This window comes from Blennius ocellaris (assembly GCF_963422515.1).
Source record: "Blennius ocellaris genome assembly, chromosome: 17".
Classification (NCBI taxonomy): Eukaryota; Metazoa; Chordata; class Actinopteri; order Blenniiformes; family Blenniidae; genus Blennius; species Blennius ocellaris.
Genome location: NC_137666.1, coordinates 14,074,624 through 14,092,808, shown reverse-complemented (window position 1 = coordinate 14,092,808; position 18,185 = coordinate 14,074,624). Strand labels below are relative to the sequence as shown.

Here is an 18,185-nt window from a genome sequence, read left to right as displayed (position 1 = left end):
TTCCTCCCCTTCCTTACTAACATTGAAACTATGATTTACTTAACATGTCATATAAATTCACATGCATGATCAAAAAGTTGCGTTTTCTCTGTGTAATGCTTGTTTTCAACACCCGGTGGTGCCAGGGAGTCAAACTGCCACTGAGAGGCTGCACACCTGCAAAACAGTGTCACGAGTGTGAACAAGTGTTCAGCTTTGAAACTGCAGTTTTTTCGGATCTTACATATGAATGTGCTCTAAAAATGTAGATCCGTCACATAGTCAAGCAAGAATTGTGTTTTTTCTTCTTTTTCAGTATAACAACAGTTACTTCTCCAACTGACAGTGTTTCATTATGATGCATTATAAATAAATCGAGACACTATTACATTTATTTGCACAATGTCACAGTGACACTTACATGTTTGTATCTGTAAATATACATTTCAATACCGCTAAACCACAACTTAGAAAACAATGCAGAAATATAGAGTGAATTTTGCCTGCAAGCTTGTATAAATATATAAACCTGTATCAAAAGACTGTTTTCTTTTTCTTTTTGTTTTTTTTAAGCTCTACACCTGGATGTTGTATTTTTAAATGTGTATACTTGGAACCATTAATATAAAGTGGAAGACTGAGATACACTGGTGACTGGAAAATTACACAAATTCCTGCTCATATTTAGGACGAAATGTAAAGAATTTTCAAGTCATGTCTGATTTTGACAGTTTTCATGTACATACAGTGAGGAAAAAACACACATCTCAAACAAAGAAAACCCATTGAGTTTCACTGGAAGTAACTGGAATAGAAACGTTGAGTTAACAGTGAATGTTTTCAAGAATTTCAAAACACATGGTTTGAAATGTTGTGTGTCAGCAGTTATGCTGAGAGGTTATTAAAGGTTAAGGCAGAGCAAAAACACTCACAATTACTATACAATTCACTGACCACTTCTCTATTAAGTTCTTCTATAAAACCAATGATTTACTTCAATGATTCCACTATAAATCCGCCCTTTACAAAGTTTATAATAGTTAGTTTTGCTTCAGATCATCACACAAGTTTTCATTTCACTATTTGTTCATTTTTATGGTTATACTTCAACCTGAGAAGCAGTTGGGTTGTATATTTTAGACTGCAATACATACAAAAGGACTCTAATTAATGGAAGCACCTGTCAGTTTAACACCACTGCATAACACAGCATCAGAAATCATAATACAGATCAATAAAGACATTTTTTGTCCATTTAAAGCAAAACTGATCATCATTACCAGCTGTAAATGTGAAGCAGATCTGCTGGACAAAATTATTATTCATCTGTTGAATACATTGTTGTTAATGTCTTCTAATTTAATTAACCATTGTTCACTGTCCTTTTAAAATTATTTCACTCAATTGTTTATTGATTTAGGACCAAATGTGTATGCCAAAACATGTGGAAGATAAAAGTCTATTCTGCCTTTAACTCATGAACCAGCATGGAGATAATCAGAGGTAGAAGTGAATTGACAGAAATATTCCTGTAATTCGGTAGTATGTTCATTTTATAATGTAATCTATTTAGAAAGGTCATAATCACAAGTGGACACTGAGATTAATTAGAATTTTCATTAAAACATTTTGGATCTAATGTGCAGTTTTATATTGAACTGTGTGTTTGTAATTTCCATGAGGTGAATACATATAATCTGAGAGAAGAAGTAATAAAACTAGTGTTCAAACCACAATTAAACAAAAATGTGCATAGGAATGTCATTAAAAAAAATTAAACAGAGTAAAACTATGGATCCACATTGTACTTATTGAAGTATGTTTGCATGTATTTGTACACTACAGGTATATGTAAGTGTGTATGATTGGAATAGATTGTATAATGCCATGATGTTGATATAAATAATAATGGTAATAATAATAATAAAGGTTGCACAGTGGAGCAGTGGTTAACGCCCCCGCCAAACAACAACAAGGCTGTGGGTACAAATACTGGCCGGGCCGGGTATGGACTTTGTGTGGGTTTCCACCGAGTATGCCGGTTTTCCCCCATGGTCAAAAAAAAAAATGCTTGTGAGTTCAGTCAGTGACCTTAAATTGAGCCTTGGTGTAAATGCCATTGTGCTTGGTTGTCAATCTCTCTCTGTGTGTTTGCCCTGTCAAGAGCCTGCCCAGGGTGTACTATCCTGACCACTGTAAAAATGATAGATTTATAATAGCCATAGTGCAAGGAGTAGGATTATTTTCAATGCTTTCTTCTTCTTACTTCTTTTTCAAATAGGGTACATTAGGAATTGTTTGTTCTTTTCTTTTCGTCTACATAAATATCAAACGGAACATACGTTGTATACTTTTGTAAAGCAAATAAAAAGAAGATAAAGAAAAAAAATCCTGAAATTGGTGACGCAAATAAATGCAATGCAAATAAAAATCAAGTAAATGTGCTTTAAGAAAAACACGTGATTTCTTTTACTTTAAAAAAAACCCAAAACACTACGTTTTTTTAACTTGAGCGCAATCGTCAATGTAACATTAGTTGTTAAAAGTGCAGATTCTCCAGTCTCGGGGAGAACAGTGTGGATGGTCGGAGTCAGGAGTCAGGTGAAGCGGCTATAAACAAGGAGGCGTATTCACGCGCCGTGGTCACGCCCACGTGTCAGCCGCCGCTTCCGTGTTTACACACACACACACACACACACACACACAAGCAGAAAGAGAAAAACACGGGGAGGCAGCAGGGGCCGCCGGACTGATGTTTACCGAGCAAGCATAGAGAGGAGGTGCGGAAAGTGACAGGCACACTGGAGGCTCGGTGCGTGGCGAGACGCAGGTGATTCCAGGCTGCCACGGTCGCATTTCACAGCGGAATGTTCACTCGAAGAGGGCATGGAGACGTCAAGAAATCTACACAGAAAGTTCTGGACCCAAAGAAGGATGTGCTGACCCGGCTCAAACACCTCCGGGCGCTGTTAGGTGGGTGTAAACGCCGCCGGGTTTCGGATGCTGCCGCCGCCGCCGCCGTCGCTCCATCGCCGAGGCTAAGCTAGCGAGCTAACGTCAGACAAGGCGTCAGGTTAGCGGGCAGCCCGCGGTGCAAACCTCCGCACTCTTGACTCCCTGACAGGGAACGCGCTGTCGCACCGCGATGGAGCACCTGCTCTCGCCGCTCGTGTGGATATCTTCTGCCATGCATTAATGCCAGAAACGTGCGGTGCAGCGTGGGCGCCAGCTAACGTCAGTTAGCCGTCGCGGCTAACTAGCCTGGCATTGCTAAGTGATGCAGGACATCATCAGTCTCACCGGCTGCAGATGCCCCCCCAAAAAACACAACCTTTTGTCGTCATTGTTCTGCTTCTCATCGTGATCTTCTCTCAAATGTAGGGACGAGCCCGAGCCGCACAGCCAGGAAGCCCATCTTTTAATGCTTCAGACTGATGTGAGGTCTTCTCTGGCTGGTGTACTCAGCTGCATCAAGCTACATGAACCTCTTGAGATGTGTGTTCTGGATGATGATATTAAAATGCAATATTTCTATGGTTGTTCGAGTCCTTTGTCTCTTTAATCAGACTAGGAAGTGCAACCTTTACGGCAGCCATAAACCTGCTTCGTATGTGTTCTCACTTTGTCTTCTTGCACCATCCAGACTGTCTGTGTTTGTCTGACTTGTGCTTCACATCCGTGTTTTTTTTCAGCATATTGAAATCGTACACATATTATAAACAGTCTAGTCTGGGTTACTATTAGGTCGACTCTGCAGTATGTTAAAGTTGGACAATTTATAGTAAAGAATAACAATTTATTGTGGCTGTATAACAGCTTATCCTGTGTTGTAGTAGCTGCTGAATTACAACCTGCGATGGTTCCAATGGCTCTGTTGGTGCTTGACCCTGAAACTCCTGTTTTCTTCAGTGCATCTCAGACAAAATGGGGTCAGCGGTCAGTTCTTTGGGAAATTGTGGAGATGCACAAAGTTGTCATCAGGGAATTGTGGAGTGCAGAACCGCAAGTGATTCATCATAACTGGAGAGTTTTGGTCAAAGTGGGCAACAGACAATTTTCTGGCTCTTGTAAAACTTGACTTCGGGAAAAGGCACTTTCAAAAGTTGTGCAGTTTAATTTGCCTTGTGTTTACATGATTATTAGTGCGTCTCAAAAGAGGAGTACCTGGTGTGCAGGATCAGTGTGCACACTGAGGGGAAAGGGGATCTCTGGAGTACAAGTTTTAGTTACTGGGACACAAAGTTTGTCTCATGCATTCTCAGGTTTAATCATTTCTGCTGCACTGTTCCGTCTCTTACACCCGCTGCCTGCTTCTGGAAGCACAGAGAGAAAGTGACAGGAGGTATTTTGTCCAGGTCTTTCCGCCCATTTCACACCTTCAATGTCAAGACCAGTGCAGCCAAGGTGGAGGTCAAGCCAGAGCTCTGCGTGTCCTCTTGTGTTTTTCTTTCCTTCATGTGCAGCTGAAGATAAGCCCCGGCTGTTTTTCTGGCAGTTGATAGCTGGGTAGGGCTTGTTGATGTCCCCCAAAGTACCAGATTTTGATGTACTTTCAGTGAGGGAAGGATTTCCTCCTGGTGCTGCTGGTTCCTGTGTGGGGCAGGAAGCAGTGATGAGAGACGTGGTGCTGTGGAGGACAGGACAGGGACTTTGGGCCAGGTTTTTTTTTTTTTTTAATTGCTCACTGTTTTTAAAACAAGTAAATCATGTTAATATTAGTCACTAGAGAGGCATTTACACTTGCTGAAACATTAATGGATCGGGTTCCTTTCTCATGATTGTAGAAGGTCAACAATCCTGTTGTATTTGAGTGTTGAATAATAGCGTTTAATAGCAGGGAATATAATTCCCAACTGTTGAACAGATGCATTTGATTTACAAAAAAACCCCCAAAAACATGGTTTAAATGTCTTTTACAAATGTTTTCTTTGTTGGAGCCCCACAATTGCCTTTCAGGCCGGCTCCAAACTGCGATTTTCACAATCGCAGCAAGCTACACTGTATAACATGAATTAAAAAACCTTTGGCGTGACATGAAGTTTGCCGAGTGCAGGTTCCACAATAATGTGTGTTGATTCCATGTTGAAAAGTTAAGCTGAATCGCAGCCTACAGTGAACACGAGTTGACATTATTGTGCAAGAATGAAACATCATAAGCATGATGCGCCATCCAGCCACGAGAAAGAAACTAGTAAAGCAAGAATGAGTCCTTGCTCTTGTGGCATTTATGCATTTGGGGAGAAATACCCCAAAAAGGCTTATGCTCACACAATTCTATTAAGGCTGTCCTGTTGGTTTACATCCCACATGCTTTTTTGACACGTTTGTCCATTGTGGCCACAAAGCAAGTATTTTGGTTTAACCCACTGATCAGTACTTTATTTCCGACTCCTTTTCTATTGGTTATTTAGTTGAAGTAGGTCGTAGCAGCAGCCATGATTGTTTCCTTTTGTCTGGGACGCTTGAAAATCGCACAATTGTGTGGTGACCTAAAGAAAAGCTGTGGACCATCTCTCTCATATCTGAGTGGCCCAAATACATCAGTGCAGCCAAACACACAAGTTTGAGATGCAGAGATATAAATAGACAACATCAGAGACCCCACCTCCAACGTTTGCAATGTGTGTATTTTGATTTTTAATATCAGTAACTCAAACGCGCTCCAGTAAACTTGCATGTGTCTAAATGAAGGAAAAATGACGAGCAGACTTAACTGTGCAATTGTTGAACTTTGGACAGACTGTAAGATTCAAAGTGTTTATTGTCATGTGTACAGTAAAGAAACGTGTTTCCCTGTACAATGAAATTCTTACTTTACTACCCATACTGAGCACCACATAATTTAAAATCTATAAAAAACTATAACAAACATAAGCAATATAAATGTAATGATATTGCAATACTTGACAACATTAATGCCTGTTCACCTGATGTTGTGCATCTCCTAATGGCACGTGTACAAAATTCCTCATACAAAAGTTGTACAAGCCCTCTGCTTTTCTCAATTTGAATTCTGTCCCTCCTTTGTCTGCCAGGCTTTGCATCCAGGAGCAGAACTGTGTTAATCCGACTCGTTGAGTGCAGCCATAGTATCGGCGGTATTGCGGGAGAAAGGGCGCTCTGCGGTCTGGGCTATTTTCTGAGTGGCCCCGTATTGGTTTTCTGCTCACTGAGCAGATCTGTGGGATAGAGTGTGAAAGCTGCTGCATGTTAATTTGCCGGTCATGCCTGGCTGCATTTGGCTGAGGTTGTTAATTACAGGAACCCGGCAAACCACCTGATCGCTCACTGCTTGGCTTACTGGTGGCACCAGAGAGCTGCTCCTCCAAGTCTCTCGCCTGTAAAGTCACTCTCGTCCACAGTGTCCGGTCACTCTGTCCAACACTGCTGCCTTGATGACACCTGAGGTCACAGAGTGGGGAATCATCTGCTGACACAAGACTGTTTGTTTGCAGGAATACCCTCCAAATCCCAAAGCCGGAGTGTCCCAGTGTGCAGTCGGCTATAGATCAGGCTCTGTTGTTGGAGCCGGTAATGTTGGACTTAAAGCTTTGCGCTGAGTGAGGTGGACAAATAACTAACTCATCCTGTTGTCTGAATATCTCCATGCCAAGTGGCTGTTTGTTTGCTTTTGTTCTCTTGAGCGGCTCCTTACAGGCTCAGCTGGTATTGGCATGGGGACAACAGTGAATCCGTGCTGGTGTTGCAACTAAAAACAGTGTGCTGTTTGTTTGTGGGTGAAGATGTCTGAGGTGATTTTTTTTTTTTTTTTTGTAGTAGTTTTTGTGCTCGTCTTTCAGAGGAAATGAAATATGGTGTCGTTCCTCCATACCTTTTCTCTGTGCAGGCTGTGAGTGTTGTGTGTGTCAGGGTCAACTGAAAGTGCTGCGGTTAGAAGAGGAAATCGCAAGTTGAAGCGGCCCGAGGAACAATGAGCACAACACTGGAAGGGCTCTCAAGAAGGTCCTCCGTGTGGCTAAAGTAAAGGCTGAGATCACTCGACTTCTGATTCTTCCCTTTTTGTAAAACACTCGGGTCAGACTGGGGAGCCGCCGCAGCCTCTTATCCTCTTTTATCCCACGCTGTGTCGGCGCAGTGTCGACACTTAAAAGGTGCCTCGCTTCAGTGTTCTGGGGAAATGCCTGCGAGAACTCTCATTAAAGGTACAACATGCAGTATTTTTAATTAAACTTTGAGGAGTGAACTGATAAAAGGAAATAGAATTGATGTCTATATTGGTGTCTTGAGTTTCACTGAAGTGAGCGAGCTAACCAGCTGGCCTCACCTCCACTCTTGTAAATCTGTCATCAGTCCAATAAAAAAATCAAAGATTAAGAAGCAGGAGCTTGTAATTACAAAATAATACATTCATCTGCTGGATCCAGTTCAAACTTGGTACTACAGTGACTCACTATTGTCACTAATAAATCCACAAGCATTGCATAAATCCCTTATGGGATTGTAGCTACTTTTTTTTGTATTAAAGCTGTCATTTATTTACCTTCCATTTTTTCATTTCAATTAAATATACTGTAAATGATTGTGAATAATTATCAAACTCTTGGATCAATATAGATCAGTTTCTTCAAATTTCAATCTGAACTAATGGCGAAAGTCGGCAGGTCTTTGTGTTGTGTTGTTTTCCTGTTTCTGTTGTAATTACTCATACATTTGGCTTCTCTGAGTTCACCTTTTGCTGCATTGTGGTTGAAGGAGATTTGACAACAGAGATGACAAATACATTTAAATTAGTAACGCCAGCCAGTGTGATTTTTACCTGAGATGGTAAATGGCTACATTGAGCCTTGACAGATTCGAAGTGTCCTAAACAACTAAATGTGAAAAGATGGTGCTATTGAGGCTCTGTGCGATGTAAAAGGAGCGATTATGAAGTGATGATGTCTTTGTTTTAATAGTCAGAACAATGTTTTGACCACGTTTGATATGGAAGTCACTGTGAGGTGTTTTTAGTCAGAAAATGAGCACAATGTCCAATGTGGTGTTGAAACGGAAGCCCTGTAGTGGAAAACCTGATAACTATTTTTATGAGAGAAGTCAGAGGTAGGGAGAAGTTTATGGATAAACGGTAGGCTATAAAAAGACCGCTTCAGCAGGTTGCACCTGCAAGGCTCCAGGATTAGGCAAAAACTATTGTCTTGAGAAGCATTCTTTTGAAAGGTATTCAGTCAAGTGTTCCTTAGGTTTTTAGTTTAAAATGTACTGTGGTGTCCATTTGGCCACTTTGTTTCTTTTCAGATTTTTCTATATTTGACTATTTTCCTACTGAAACTAGTTTTTAAATGGACCATAGTCTGTGTTGCATCAGGGTTTGACACGTTAACTGCTGATTCATCATCATCATTGAGTTGACCTATTATAACACAGCGACGTGAACAAAAGGTGAACTCGTGATGCACGTTGCCATTAAATGCCCTTCTCTCTGCGTCTTACCACTTCCTCAGCACTACTGCCAATGCAATCGATCCTGTTCAGCCTTTTACCACGCGAGCCGCTCGTACTGTCAGTCAGTCCGACAGATTGACGTGTCGGCTGACCCTGCTCTCAAAGCGATAAAACAAGTTCAGACGAGCCTCAGATGGAGATTACATTGGTGGGTTTGTGCCTCGGCGTGGAATTGACTTCAATCTGATGTATCATACAACGAGCTGCAGGTGTCAAATACATGTTGTAATCTATAATAACGTCTCTCTGTTTATGCAAGTCTCCTCAGCTTGCAGGGCTAAGATAAGCATGTCCAAATAGAAAGAAGTCCTGTGCTGCGCTCCCTCGGTCATTAGAATTACAAATGTTGCCGTGATAGAGGAGATGTTGAGCGTTGAGTTTCATCATCAACTGCTAGATCCTTACATGTCACAGTGACTCAACGGCTTGTACTGTCTTTTGTCGTTTTTGCGATCATTCCAGAAATGGCAGTTTGTCAACATCGGTAACGTGTTCAGTCAGGTCCCAGAATTCACAGGATGTCATTCTGAGCGAAGGGAGAGTCTGAGTACTTGTTTTTGTTAAAGCATCAGAAAGGCCTGATGAGTCATTTATTACCACTGCCCATTTACCATTAGCAAAAGTGTCCTTTTGGAACTGCTCCAAGTACTATAAAAAAAACAAAACAAACGTTTTGTAATCAATGCTTACACAGTTAACATCTAGAATGTGTTTTATCTCTATGCTCAGGCCTTCGCCTTGCTTTTTCTGTCTGTGGTACCAGTGTCATGTGTCTTCGAACCTTTGAATTCTAACATGCCATAAATCACATGGTGTTGAATGAGAGGCTTTTTTTTCTCTGAAACACAGTAAAGCACCACTCCCCTGTGCCCTGCCGGAGATGGTGAGTGTGATTCGAACACAGCAGTCACTGAGAAAACCAGTCTGTCGAGTTGCACTGTTTACTGGTCCTGCTTTGACTGTGTAATAGCCAAAGTTAAACTCAGACCTGCACCGCGCTCTGCCACGTTATCAAGAGTTTATCACACAGTGGATTTACACTTTATGTTACCTTTCTGATTCCCAAGCTCCCACTAATCTGCAGCAGATTTAGAACCGAAGGAAAATAAACACTTAACTTCGGCTTATGGTATTAAAGTTTGTTACCCACAAGTTTCTGAAGGGCACGGTGATGATATTTTTGGAAACGAGGGATATTTGGGAGGAGTTTTTCCCAACTGGAACACACCTAGCATCCTTGCATGTGACCTGTTATGAAATCAGTCGTTCTCACGCCATTCCTGAATGGGAAGGAAAAAAACGGATGAACAAGAAAGATATCGCCATATCTGCCTATACTTATTTTGCCTCAGTCTGGAGGAAATGTACTGAATGTTGCTCAATGTAAACTTTCATTGACGAAAAAGGGAGAGAAAATTGTCAGTTTAGCAGCTCAATAGAGTTCATCTGCTGCGATAAGCCACTCTCTAATGTGTGGGCTTAGACTGGGCTAAGGTCAGGCCTTGCCAATTCGAGCATGACTGTTTCTCACTGTCGACTCATAGGCTCCAATCTGTTGCACAGCTAGACTCTGAGTGCAAGTGGAGAGGCATTCATTCATGCAGCATTTGGCACAGTGACATCATAATGAAATCACATGCACCGAAAGTGATGTGATTGCAGAAATGAGCCATTTCATTACATTACTGTTTTATGCTTCTTCTTTTTTTCTTTTTTTTTTGTAATACCCTGATCCCTAAATGACGTGTTGTCACGTGACACATTTTATCCAAAGCAGTGTTTTACATATTTAGTATCATTACAAGCCTGCTGGGATTTCACTATAAAAGCAGTGAAGCTATCACATACAGACATGTGTGCTTAAATATGAATTGTGGCTCGCGCTTTGCTCTAGTATCTCGCAGTATGTTAATCATTCTCTGTGAATACATTACCCAGAGAGGATAATGCTTACCATAAGCAAGCAATTATTAATGTGTTCTCCTGATTAACTCTGGCAGCTTACAATCGCCCAGTCTGGTGCAGACTTCCTAAACGCTTTGTAGAAAACGTTATCCCATAGAAAGCAATTATGGGGCTGAATGCTAAAGGAAAATTTCTTGTGAGGGCATATTTGCATTCTTATGGATATCAAAATCTTGTGTTTGAGTGAACGCAGGTCGTTGTGGATGCACAAATATCAGTCCACACATTTGAAACATTACACACTCACAACTATCACTCCGTGCACACAATTATCAAGATGCAGTATGCATAAACAAATTGAGTTATACACCCATATATCTCCACACAGGACATTTTGCTCCTGTATTTGCATCAGAGAGAGAAGCCTCTTGTCAGTACTGACAGAAAAGTTATTTTGCTATTGTTGACCCCCTGATAAGGAGCGATCAATTTGTCCCAGTGAGTGCTGAATTTTGATTGACATCTCCAGACTGGCACAGCTTGAAGTATATTGAGCGGTATTAAAAGCAGCTGTGTGTTACCATGAACCCAAAATTCCTCATGCTGACTGCTACCTATTGCATCATGTGACGGAACAGATTTATGATTAACCTTGTTTTACTGTGGTCAAATGTCGGCCTTCCCTGGGTCACGAGGTACCGTCAGCTGCTGATATGGACTCTTTCCCTCCACATCCTGCTTTTTTTCCTTTTAAAAAATATTTTCAGACTGATACCTGGGCCTTCTTGAATGTTTATTTTATGATTCTTAAGTTGGCATTTGCCGATTCGCTGCTCGCGAAGAGGAAAAGCCTCAAATAGTCAAACTGTAGCATTGTGTACTCAGGTCCAGTGTATCAGGTTAACTTCCTGAAGCCTTTATGTTCAAAGTCGAGTGAAAACAGGTTGTTGGGAGGTCAGTGTCATTATGAGCTGCTTTGTGTGAAACTGGGCGGGATCATCTAGGTAAATTATATCAAATTGGCTTGGGTGCACCTGTTCTTTGCTGCACTGGAGTTATTACACAACTTCTATCCGACCTTGTCTTTATTTTGGTTTTGGGAAAATACATTGTTGTAAACGTTTCTACTTATTTGTATTACTGTGGTGAAGGAGACTGCTCTCTGAATGATGTGTCGGCCTGACTATCGGCAGACTTTGTGCGTGAATGAAAGACAGAATAGCTTGAATCGACTAATATCTCTGACGAGCAGACGTGGAATTGGTGAGATGTCAAATCTTGCGCATACCGATTCAAAACCAGGTTTCACTGCATGGCAACAGCTGTAATTCACTTAATGCAGGACAAACATGTCATTTTCATACCTGTAAGTCACAGATGTCTTAGTCACTCGTAATTTACTCTGTTCAATCCCATACATTTCAGAAGTTTACCTTTTTAATGGGAGACTGTTGTTGCCTGTGGTTTAATATCTTTTACTTCAGATACCAACTGAACACCACATGTTTGGTATTACAATTTAAACCTTTGAAAAGTATTTTGTAACTAGATCCCTCTCAATGTCTTCTTTCTCCTTGGGTCTCCCTCATGTGCCTACGAGCAGATGACTGCCAAAGACATCCCAAAACTAAAAACCTTTCCCTGTTGTTTAGAACGATCAAAATCCTGCTCTCTTTTCTGTAATTTAGTTTGGTCCGTCTTTGTTTTCAGATGACCAGTTGTGAGGGAACGTGCCATTTATGGGGCATCCATCCGCTTCCACATTAGCTACCACCCCTTATTTCCACTGAGTGTTGGCACCCTCGATGCATCCCTCTGCCTGGGCTCTTAAAGAGTCCTCTGTGTCTAATCTGAGCGCACTGCCAAAGAATTGTAGAAGTCCTTTCTCTCTCCCCTCCTTTCTGGCAAGAATGTAGTGCACCTGCAGTGTTCGCCAGCCCAGAACTAATGCAAATGAGTGTGTGTCTGATCAAAGCCTTGATTAGACTGCTTTTTGAGCGAGACGTGGCATATAAATGATTGGGCCTTAAGTGGTTTAAGCAGCATACATTGGAAGTTGCCCAGAGAGTTAAATATGCTTTGACATAACCTTTGAACATCCAGTGTGCACTCCCTTTGTATGTGTTGTGTGCTGATTAAGTTTAAACAGGGGTGGGGTGGACAAGAGTAGCCTGCCTGGCGTTCATGCAAATGTACCAGCGGATAAGATGACCTTCACCTGTTTGGCTAAGGAGCCCACTGTGCACACTGCAGTGTTCACTCTGCTCGCTCGACAAACGCAGTTCATCAGAATAGCAAGCCGCCTAGTAGACACTAATTGTTCTGCAGTAGCTTAAAATATAAGGCCCTTTACATGTATAAGTGTTTTTAAGTAACAAGGCAATCCAAAGTACTTGACATGATCACACATCAAGGGCAAAGACATGCAAAATGAGAACAAAGATGATCAAAAACAGAATAAGAATAAGCTGCAAAAGAAAATCCAATACAAGAGTTTAAGATACTTTTCTTTAACAAACAGAGACGACTTTATCCGTCCGTGAGAGTAAAACAAAAACCTTGTTGGAGCCATCCAGCACTTTTTTTTTGGAGCTTGTTGTTTGTGATTTCACCAACAAGAAGGAAGTGCTGTTCTTGATGGGAAGTTACTGTGCACCAAAGGGCCTGCAAAAGAGCTGCAGAATACACTGTGGGGCTGTTCACCCTCTCACTCTGCCCTGGGTGACACAGTAACGCACAGGGAGAGCTCAGAGATGTGATGCTGACCCCAAACATCAAGCAGATGCTAGAAAATAACAGAATTGTAATAATATTCTGTCTTTGTCCTATTAGGAAATGACAAGCTGATTTCATATGCTGTTATGAAACAATACTGCTTTAATTTGCTCCACCAAACTACAACAGCGTGGCCCTCAGCTTCGGCTGCATGTTGTTATTTTCCAGCTGGTCTACTGACACGGGGGTGGAACATCTGCCCTTCGCTGACAGTTGGCAGGAAGCATATCACAATGGCGAACAGTGTCATCCAACCCAAATCTGTCATGGCTGGTGTATTTGACATGCGCTTACAGTAGAACATTGCGGGTCCCCAAATTCCATAAGTTATTCCTGGCAGGGTGCGGATGATTGTTCAGACGGTTGATAGCTAACTTGATCCATTTTCAGGGTTTTTGTTGATCCAATGAGCATTATCTGAACATCTATATTTGTTTACTTTATTAGGACCACAACAGTTGATCATTGATGTTCATAATGACTAATTACGCTGCTGAATTATTGAACATTTTATTGCGGGCTGGTGTACGAGTCTTAAAAATATGTCCAAATTTAGCGCTGTATATTCAGGCTCGGTGTGAAAAATGTAATTAATCCAGGCATTACTTTGAACAAAGTAATCAGGGGTCACAGTGTTTCTGGGTCAATTTAATCACATTGACCTGCGAGTGGATATCTCTCTTTCTGTGCTGTTCTAAAATTGCACGGTGGTAAGTGACTCGAGTACTGCTGACGACAGTGTTTAATCATTTAGCCGACTTATCGCACTCATACCTGTCGTTTACATAATGACGTTGACAACTGTTCCTCCCATGTGGCACTGCAGAAATTGACAAGTTCACAATTTCCAATCTTCCCATTGACTAGTTTTTAATGACGATTGTCCATTTCTGAACGGTCCTCGGTGGTCTTTGCTTATTTGGCACAATGTTGGTTAAGGGTGTATTCTGCCAAGAACACAATTCTGAGTTAAAATGGCCCAGCTTGAACCAGTCTGGATATATTGCTACCTAATAATTAAGACATATAACACTCGGCAGTGAATCTTCAAAACGGATTGTTCTTTTCTAGTTTTGTGTTCTTCTGCAGTCAGAAATATTCAAATCAATCTGGCTTCTTTCAATTGTCGTGCTCCGTTCCTAAAAGGTGCAATATAAATGAAGTTGGATTTATATCCAGAACCTTGAAATAACAACTTTTTAGGTATTTGGCGAATATGTTTGCACATCCATGTGTGCCCTTTTTGACAGAGGTCTTTTCAGAAAGTGAGATAAACTTCCATTTTATTGAGCTGCGGACACCAGTTTAAGGCCATAAGGTCTCCTCCCACTCTATCAGCCCTTTGTGATCCCAGCTTTCTTTCGCTGGCGCTCCGAGATCCCTCCCTGTCTTTGACATGACCATTTTGCAGAGGTGGGGGTGTCAACTCGGGGACACTGTTATCTTGTGGCGGGCTCAGAGGATACAGTGTCATCATCAGCATTCCCAGGGTCTGGAGAACAGGTTCTGTCTCTTTCCATGCACATGCTGTTATTTGAGAAGTTGCTAAAAGCCATTGAGTGAAGGGTATCTGCATTGTACGACTTCACCCGTTCTCGTTAAAAGCAAGCCCTGGAGCAGCAGAAGGAATAGAACACGTATTTTCATTTGGATCTTTACTGCTAAAACATGGCATTAGTAATGCACGCTGTAACTATGGGACATTCCCATCAGTGGTCGAGACAGTGGCTTGGTTCTGGTATTTATACGATAAACTCCAAATCTGAGTGTACAAAGTGTCTTTGTGTGAGCTTTAGTATTTGGAGGCGGGCTTGTGTACTCTCAGGCTTTTCCAAGAATATGGTTAGTGTCCACCTGAGATACTTGCTTGCTGTCAGAAGTCTTGTGATCTCCAATAAAAGATGCTTCTTTTTTTTTTTTTTTTTCCCTCACTTCCCCTTAAGGCCTCTTCCACGATCCGTCATGCTCCAGTGACTGGTTGGGGGTATTTGAGCAGATGGGGAGCAGTGAGTCTGAAGGCTGGAAAGCTCAGTATGACAGGCTCTGATAGCTGCGTGACATGCAGTGTGACATATGAAATTGACTCACCCACTAACAAGTCTCCTGTGCCCAGCAGTATTCAAATTACAGTCAGAAAAAGGTAATAATGGAAAATCTGTATTCCTCCATCTCGACCACATGCACATATCTACCATTTTTATTGATCGGTTTTTGGATATTAGTAAAATGTTATGTTTTCCATTTAAGGTTTTTTCGTATTAACGTCAGTATTTAAGTATTAGAAAATTATTTCAAACAAACACCTGGCTTTCTCAGTTCTGGCGACGGTAAAGGAGAGAAAAAAATTTTTTTCATGGTTAGTCAGGCATGCTTAAGCCTTTATTGGTATTAATACTTGTTTTCAATTACAGAACATGGATCACAGCTGTTCTGTGTTTTCTATCTGAGTGAAATTCAATCAGATTTGTTTCGATTTTTCAAATTCACCTGAACTGAACTCTGAATTACTCAGAGTTGCTTTTGCTTGCCGGTATTCTTGATTCTAAATCACTGACTTAAGCAGCATCCAGGAAAGCGGGTTTGTTCTGACATGATCCTAAGATCTTGATATTCAACAACAACAAGGTTATTAATAGTTTGTGCACACCGCTGAGCGATGTATTTTTAGATTCATGTCCAATAAAGAGGGAATCACTAGATTTTTCTAAAGCTTTTCAGCCACATGCAGCAATCAAATAGATTGTCTTTGAGTGTTGTTTGTCTGGGTATAACCTGGAGTTCATTCTCTCCAGCTGACTACATCTCCAGTGCAAATCCCCAAAGGACTTTCAGCCAGGTGTGTTATTGCAGCACAGCTTATCATTTCGTCTACACACACCGCTGAGCGACTTCGGCTCATTTTGTCTGCGCAGTAATAAACCACCTAAAAATAGTGGGATAAAAGCACTATCATTTAAGTAGTATTCAGGAAAGCACACCGGGCTGATGAGACTTTGCCCTCATCCACTATCCAGCGTTGTGCATCAATACACACATCCATACATAATGCATACTGCTTTATCCAATTTGAGGTCATGGGCAGGTGTGTGACCAGGTCACTGCATAGTTTAAAGTTTATCTGCAGGCCCACAGTGTGCGAGTGTGTGTCCGTGTGTGTCAGCATGTGCTTAAATCTGAATATAGCAGGTGTGATTAGTTTAATGCCCGACGGGGGGGATATTTAATGAGGTGTAGCTTTCTCTGAGAATTAAAGCTTGTGCAGTGTTCGTGTTCCTCAGTGTGGAAGTCGCTGGAACTGAGAAGTTAAAAATAGTAAATGGGCTTCACTTCTAGCGTATTTTACAGGTTCAGCAGACTCGAAGCACTTTATACACGCACACGCACACGCACACACACACACACACACACACACACACACACACACACACACACACACACACACACACACACACACACACGATTAAATAGCCAACTTGGGGTTGGAAAACAACACTTTACCAACTGAGTCACAGGCACCGATTTTTGTAAGGCTGATTGTTCTATTGTTCAGTGTCATTTAATGAAATAATAAATAAGTATAAGTGCATCAACTCCGACAGGTAAACTAAGTCGACTTAAAAACATTAGAGGTTAGAGTGACATGAGGAAACCAGTTCACCCAGAAAAGCAAAACTGTCCCTTAAATAGTCTACATTATTTGATGTGATTAACTGCCCAGCCCTGATTGTCAGTTTCAGTGTAATACTTTAATTACAGGCCTTCTAGTTCTCTAACAGTCTTTTTTAGTTTCTTGGAATTTCCTTTTGGTGTTTTGCTGATTCATCCCACATCAGCTGTGTTTGATGGATTTTAGTGCAGGAGACCCACGCAACATGATATCTCTTAAGAATAAATAGTGCAATCTGAAAATGTATCTACCAGGGTGTTTGTACGGTGGCCTGGAAGTGCAAAACGCCCACATAAACTCTAAATACTACAAAATTTGCAGAAAACATAAAAGAATGGAGAAAACGCTACAAAATCCAGACAATGTTACAAAATTCACAGACACCAATGTTAAAAAGTCTGTTGCATTGGTTTTGCATGCATGTTTTCATTAACATGGATGGTTTTAATGCTGATGCTAAATCCCTGACAAAGTATTTTTTTTCGGTGTTATGCCCATTAATGTGTCCTACTTCACTGAAAACTGAAAGCAAACCTCCCTTTTGACTTGACTTTTGCCTCTTTATTATCACTGCTCAGATCTCAAGGTAGAGATAAAGTCATGTGAGTCTTTGTCACAAACATGGACATCATTCCAGCACTCTGTGGGAGCTGGACAGCTTCTGGTTGCCTTCCAGTTTGCCATGTGGTGGAGGGAAAACTGCAACAGAAGGTGAACCTTAATTGCTGTTATTTTGCCAGGAATCCTCCTGGCCTACATTTGATTATTCAGATCAGCCCCATCTCAACTTGAACTGGTAGTTGACAATAATGGTTTGTTACATATAAAATCGGGTATCTTGTCAGTTTAGTAAAGCTGTGTAATACTGACTGGAAAATACAATCAATGTTCTTCTTAACATGCATATACATTAAAAAAAAAAAAAAAAGGTTTGCATATGAGAAAGTGTGAACACACTCCTCCGTTTAGAATAATTTAAGAAACAGAAGTGGATGTTTGAGCAGGATAATGATCCAAAGCCTCGCAGCTGCCTGCTGGAAGTCTTCTCCTCCTGGGAGACAGTCGGCGTTAGAAGAGCCCTCAGAGCTCTGACCTAAATCCCAGAGAGCACCTGTGGGATGGGGAAGAAAATGTCAGCTCGTTGGTGCTTTAGTGTTTATGAACGAGGAGATCTGCGAGCTGCTGAATGTTACTGATTGTGTGCCAGGAGTGTCAAGCAGTTCTGCAAGATAAAGTGCTGGCAAACTAATCGTTAACTGCCATCTTTGGTGAGGCGCCTGAGGGGGTTTACAAAAACTTTTGCCTTTATCGATCACTTTACCATCATTGCTTAGTCCTTTACAGCATTTGGAATGTTCCTTATGTGTGTATATATATATTGCTTTGAATTTTTAAT

The 18,185-nt window shown here is 41.3% G+C and overlaps 1 protein-coding gene across 1 annotated transcript in view; it reads left to right on the top strand.

Annotated features, from left to right (window-relative positions):
• Positions 1-2,694: 2,694 nt before the first annotated feature.
• The window catches only part of ralgapa2 (Ral GTPase activating protein catalytic subunit alpha 2), a 101,516-nt gene continuing 86,025 nt past the window's right edge, over positions 2,695-18,185 (top strand). Inside the window, exon 1 of the mRNA XM_080513392.1 lies at positions 2,695-2,952. Coding sequence (XP_080369518.1) covers positions 2,847-2,952 — 106 coding nt within the window. The 5' untranslated portion in view covers positions 2,695-2,846. The remainder of the gene's footprint in view (positions 2,953-18,185) is intronic.